The 6138-nt window shown below is 43.8% G+C and overlaps 1 protein-coding gene across 2 annotated transcripts; it reads left to right on the top strand.

Annotated features, from left to right (window-relative positions):
- The first annotated feature begins 40 nt into the window (after positions 1 to 40).
- LOC143420262 (serine/threonine-protein kinase pim-2-like) lies at positions 41 to 2767 on the top strand. 2 transcript variants are annotated; one of them, XM_076888025.1, is made up of 6 exons: positions 41 to 222; positions 360 to 407; positions 511 to 729; positions 1745 to 1925; positions 2012 to 2182; positions 2272 to 2767. In XM_076888025.1, the coding sequence occupies exons 3-6, from the start codon at positions 550 to 552 to the stop codon at positions 2361 to 2363; spliced, it is 624 nt and encodes a 207-aa protein (XP_076744140.1). In that variant the 5' UTR covers positions 41 to 222; positions 360 to 407; positions 511 to 549; the 3' UTR covers positions 2364 to 2767. The 2 variants fall into 2 exon arrangements, with proteins under 2 accessions (XP_076744140.1, XP_076744139.1); XM_076888024.1 differs by having other exon boundaries at positions 360 to 729.
- Positions 2768 to 6138: the final 3371 nt, after the last annotated feature.

The raw sequence follows: 6138 nt of genomic DNA, 5'->3' as shown, positions 1-6138 counted from the left end.
GTAAGACTGGCTGACACATACCCAGGTACTTATATTCAGGTGAAGAGCAAAATGAACATTTAGGGTACAGCAGAGAGTAATTTGTGTGACAGCTGTAGTAAAACCCAATTTGTGTTTGTCTGTTTAGGTGACTTCCAAGCAAGATACGTGGAGGAGCACCGGCTTGGAGAAGGAGGCTGTGGAGCAGTGTTTGCTGGCTACCGCATAAAGGATCATTTACCAGTAAGTGTTCAGATGGTGGTAGTAAGACAGGCAGTAATGCAGATAAGGGATAATATCGTAAGCTGAGATGTATGCTGTTTTACACCTTTAATGATGTCATACTGAGGAAATGCTCATCAATGCCCTGTGTCTTTTAGGTGGCCATCAAACACATCCCAAAGGGGAAAGTGTACTGCAAAGTGAAGGTAAATGTGCAAGACTTGAATTGTTTTTACATTAGTGGATTGCATGCAGCGTTCACCTGTGGAACGTCTGTGCCTCATCATCCACTTTGTTGAAATATTTCAGGATGATAACGGGAAGAATGTGTCAGTGGAAGTTGCCATCATGCTGAAGCTTGCAGCTGAAGCAGATGGATCAGTGGAAACATCAGCCCCAGTGTCTCTGTTGGAGTGGTTTGACTTTGGCAGAGAGCTGATCCTGGTGATGGAGAGACCTGTCCCCGCTGTGGACCTGGATAAATACATAGAAGAAAATGGAGGATTTTTGCCAGAGGACAAGGCCAAGGCAAGTTGACTTGCCTTAGAAGAGTCTTAGACTGTACATCATTCAATCAAAGCACAGAGTATTAGAGAAACATTAACCCATTGATTGATTATTGTCTTTTTCATCGTTTCCAGGTAGGGCTGGGCTATATCATACCATTCACGGTAATACCGGTGTAATTTTGGGCAACGATAGGAAAATGAAATATCGCGCTAGAATAGGTAAAACGCGCATGCGCAGTGCCTATGTTTACATACGCAGATGGCGGTGACGCAGAAAGAGAAGAGCAAAAGTGGATCGTTGAATGAAACGGATGAACCAGAACTGGTTTGTAAAAATGCTGCAACTTTAGTGGTGTGGAACTGGTTTAGCTTTCGTCCGTCAGATACACAACAAAGCACGATTTTTGGTAGCGCATGCTAGCGGGCCGCCGTTATTACCGTGTTGTTTGGAAAATACGGCACACTTAAAATCAATCCTTTGATTTTTCTGAAACTCGACAGTGCCCCTTATAATCCCGTGTGCCTTATGTATGAATTCTGGTTGTGTTTACTGACCTCAAAACGATTTTATGTACACGGCGACTTTGCTAAGCTACAAAGCCGCACCGCTCGATGGATTGTCGGAGCATTACGGCTATCGTAGGCAGGCGCCTCGCGGAGTGATACGTACTGCACCTCAACGTGATATTACCGTATTGTGTGTGTATAACCTCTTTTTAAGCTTTGTGGATATTTTACATGGTTATGCTGAGGATATGTCGGCCAATTTCCACTGGAAATGCCTTTTGGTTAAACTGTCAGCGAGGAATTTGCATTTGCACTGTTACATTTTTATATAACTTTAATGCACATAAAAAAACAGCTGCTTGTTTAAGTGAAAATACATTTATGGGGTTTTTTGCACTAATAAAGTTGTGGCGTTGTAAAGTATTTTGTCTAGTGTCAGTTATATCGTCAGTTATATCGTTATCACAACTTTTCAAATGTATATCGTGATAAATATTTTTGGTCATATCGCCCTGCTCTATTTCCAGGTCATTCTGAAGCAGCTGGTTGATGCTGCGAAGCACCTGGAGGATAAACACATCTTTCACCGGGACATCAAGAGTGAGAACATTCTAATTGAGACCGGCTCAGATGTACCGCGTGTTCGTATCATCGACTTTGGACTGAGCTGCTTTGTTAAGGAGCAGTCGCAGTACCGCGTCTTCTATGGTAACATATTCTGCTCTTGCTCTTCACAGATGTCACAATTTTCGCCTTTTGTTTTAGAAGAAATTGCAATTGTGTCTGTTTATTAGGTACAGAAATTTACTCCCCTCCCGAGTGGTACGGGCGCAGTTGCTACAGGTGTGGACCCACCACGGTATGGCAAATGGGAGTGGTTCTGTACGAAGCGCTTCATGCCGGGGACTTTAACACCACGAGCTTCCTCAAAAAGCGCCTGAAATTCAAAAGACATCTGTCCAAAAGTAAGAAAACGTCACACTTCAAGACTGACTGATGGCTTGGACCACTGGAACTATCATCTTCATGTTTTTTCTCTTTCCTTTCTTTCCAGACTGCCGGGATTTCTTGGACGCGTGTTTAACCAAAGTCCCGGAGACGCGGCCGACGCTGGAGGAGCTACAGCATCACACTTGGCTGAGATAAGCCTATCACACACACACACACAAACACACACAATTCAGACGTTATCATTTATGTGTGATGTATGAATTACCTTTCTTTTTTTCAGGAAATAATTTTTTTTAATTGGCCCACTTTAAATTTCAGTGTTTTGGAATTCCTGTAACCCCCCCCCAGCCATCCCAGGAAAGGGGATCTCTCTTTGAATGGGCTTTCCCGAGGTTTCTTCCCGTCAGTCTGGCCCCCCCAGGGGAGTTTTTCCTCGTCTTCATAGAGAGCTTGGGCTGGCTCAGGAGCTCCATCAAAACTGTCTTTATTTAATTACTCTAATGTAATCATATACTTTAAAGTAATCAAATAAAAGACAGTAAAAATCTGAAGACTTGAAGTAAACTTCCATTAAAATAAAACTTGTTTAATTCATCTTTGCTGAGGATACTGTGTTATTACTATTTCAAGGATTATGTCAGAACACCGGATACTGGTACCCATCCCTACCCATCACTAGGGAACAGAACAAACCAGACATCAATTACAACAAAAATGACACTGACCCAGCCAGCATGACTCGTCTGCCTTAAGAAATGTTTAGCAATATTACAAATTGGGTGATATGCCTTAAAGTAGCTTCTCATGTGTTCAGCATTGTCAAAGGCTACATTTTAATTAAAACCACAATCTAGTAATGTTCTGTCTTTAACCTTCCTAATTTGTTTTTTGTCCTAACCTAATACTAAATTGCCAGTGAAAACAAAAGTTACATAAATAAAGAAGAGTAAAGAAAATTACGGTCTTTTTTTATTGTAACAGTTTACCAGTGTACAGTTTGGTTTGTGACATATCTATCTAATAGACTCCAATTTGTGCATGTAAATGGAGAGTCCTCTTCACACACTGAGGTTAATTATGGAGTTCCACAGGGTTCAGTGCTAGGACCAATTCTGTTTACATTATACATGTTTCCCCTAGGCAGCATCATTAGAAGACATAGCATAAATTTTCACTGCTATGCAGATGACACCCAGCTCTATCTGTCCATGAAGCCAGATAACACACACCAATGAGTTACACTGCAGGAATGTCTTAAAGACTTAAAGACCTGGATGGCCGCTAACTTTCTGCTTCTTAATTCAGATCAAACTGAGGTTATTGTACTCGTCCCTGAAAAGTTTAGAAATATGGTATCTAACCAGATTCTTACTCTGGATGGCATTACCTTGGCCTCCAGTAACGCTGTGAGGAACCTTGGAGTCATTTTTGACCAGGACATGTCCTTCAACGCACATATTAAACAAATATGTAAGACTGCGTTCTTCCATTTGCGCAACATCTCTAAAATTAGAAATATCCTGTCTCAGAGTGACGCTGAAAAACTAGTTCATGCATTTATTGTGTGAATGTGTGTGTGAATGGGTGGATGACTGGATATGTAAAGCGCTTTGGGGTCCTTAGGGACTAGTAAAGCGCTATATAAATACAGGGCATTTACCATTTATTACTTCCAGGCTGGACGACTGTAATTCATTATTATCAGGATGTCCAAAAACCTCACTGAAAAGCCTTCAGCTGATCCAAAATGCTGCAGCAAGAGTCCTGACAGGGACTAGAAAGAGAGAGCAGATTTCTCCTGTTAAATCCAGAATTGAATTCAAAATCCTGCTCCTCACATACAAGGTCTTAAATAATCAGGCCCCATCTTATCTTAATGACCTTGTAGTACCATATCACCCTATTAGAGCACTTCGCTCTCGCTCTGCAGGCCTACTTGTTGTTCCTAGAGTATTTAAAAGTAGAATGGGAGGGAGAGCCTTCAGTTTTCAGGCCCCTCTTCTGTGGAACCAGCTTCCAGTTTGGATTCAGGAGACAGACACTATCTCTACTTTTAAGATTAGGCTTAAAACTTTCCTCTTTGGTAAAGCATATATTTAGGGCTGGACCAGGTGACCCTGAATCCTCCCTTAGTTATGCTGCAATAGACGTAGGCTGCCGGGGATTCCCATGATGCATTGAGTTTTTCCTTTCCAGTCACCTTTCTCACTCACTATGTATTAATAGACCTCTCTGCATTGAATCATATCTGTTATTAACCTCTGTCTCTCTTCCACAGCATGTCTTTATCCCATCTTCCTTCTCTCACCCCAACCGGTCGCAGAAGATGGTCCCGCCCCTCCCTGAGCCTGGTTCTGCTGGAGGTTTCTTCCTGTTAAAAGGGAGTTTTTCCTTCCCACTGTCGCCAAAGTGCTTGCTCATAGGGGGTCATATGATTGTTGGGTTTTTCTCTGTATCTATGAAGCGCCTTGAGGCGACTTTTGTTGTGATTTGGCGCTATATAAATAAAATTGAATTGAATTATCTGAGGAAGAAGCAGAGTTGGTTTGTTTCCAGCTGAAATCATCCAGGCTCAGGAATTTGAATCGATCCACATCATTTCCGCTTGAACTAGAGAACATGAGTGTCGACTTACATTTGGTCTGTGAGACACATGTCATAGTGACAGTATTTGGGTTAATATGGCATTACTCACCCTGGTCGCATTTCTTCAATATCAGGCACCAAGTTCAGGAACTCGTTCTTTGCAGCCCGCGCAAGGTAGGAATGTCTCCAGAGTGGGAACCATCGGGAAGTTTTCACAGTCTGAGCAGGAGGGACTGGAGGCACGTGAGCTGTTCTCAGGGGTCCTTTAACACAAATCACACCAAGTTAGAATCAAATGGATAACCTGTCAATAACCGTTTGCAGATCGAGGTCAATGTTCCTAAAAATATGTTTACTTCTGGCCCATGGAGCCACAGCGCGAGTCCGAGAGAGAAGGGCAGGTAGAGGAAGGGGTGAGGGTGGCACTGCTGAAGCTCGTCACGGATGGATCACGTCCGATCGGTGAGATGAGAGAAAGCTGAAGTGAAACAACAGCAGGATGAGGTAGACGTCAATATAGGAACTCCCTGATGTGACACAGAAAGGCTATTTTTTTATTTCTTTGTATTATTTCTCACCTTGCAGTCACTGATGCTGTTCACCAGCTGGTTGTATTCAGTATTGAAGGTGTGTGTCAGAAGGCGCAGGCACTACAACACAACAGGAACAAGACCGAGCAGAGAAGGAAGAAGGCAGCAACAAGAACGCCCACTAAGCCCACGTTTTTCTCACCTTGGTGGCCAGCTCCTTCTCACGCTTTCAAAGGTGGTGCTGGAGATCTGCGAGGAGGCGGAGGTGGACGTGGACAGAGTGCTGGAGCTCACGCTGGGGGACAGAGACTCACTCAGGGACTTGGTGGTGGGAGCTGTTCCCACGGGAGCCGCCACTCCCAGAAGGTGACGGGTCTTTTCCACCTGGAAGAAAGATGGGGGCTAATGTGAGGTAGGGAGAAGAGGGGACGTTAGTCATGTAAAGGCCATAGGTGAGGGTAGGGACGTAGATCGACCGGTAAATTGAGAGCTTCGCTTTTACACTCAGCTCCCTCTTCACCACGACGGACCGGTGCAGCGTCCGCATTACTGCAGCTGCAGCCCCAATCCGTCTGTCGATCTCCGGCTCCCTTCTCCCATCACTCGCGAACAAGACCCCGAGATACTTGAACTCCTCCACTTGGGGCAGGAACTCATCCCCGACTCATCCTATATTTCCGTTTTTATATTTCTAATGTTTGCCTTGTTTTCTTCACTGTCTGGTCTGCCTCTGTCTTGCCTGTATGGATGCATTTACACCGAAATGTCCCCAACAAAGGATGTTTTAATTCACCACTATTCCAGTGAAACACGAGTCTCCCATCTTCCTGTTACCAGTCTGGAGTTTTTGTTCA

Source organism: Maylandia zebra, linkage group LG9, assembly GCF_041146795.1.
Source record: "Maylandia zebra isolate NMK-2024a linkage group LG9, Mzebra_GT3a, whole genome shotgun sequence".
Classification (NCBI taxonomy): Eukaryota; Metazoa; Chordata; class Actinopteri; order Cichliformes; family Cichlidae; genus Maylandia; species Maylandia zebra.
The sequence above is the reverse complement of the archived record's forward strand: the minus strand, read 5'-3'. Positions and strand labels throughout refer to the sequence as shown.

What these genes read in the sequence shown, in the direction of transcription:
- LOC143420262 (XM_076888024.1), top strand. Translation starts at nt 451, where the DNA reads ATGCAGCGTTCACCTGTGGAACGTCTGTGCCTCATCATCCACTTTGTT. An exon ending in TGCCAGAGGACAAGGCCAAG is followed by an intron (nt 730 to 1,744) that starts GCAAGTTGACTT and finishes CTCTATTTCCAG; the next exon opens with GTCATTCTGAAGCAGCTGGT. An exon ending in CAAAAGACATCTGTCCAAAA is followed by an intron (nt 2,183 to 2,271) that starts GTAAGAAAACGT and finishes CTTTCTTTCCAG; the next exon opens with ACTGCCGGGATTTCTTGGAC.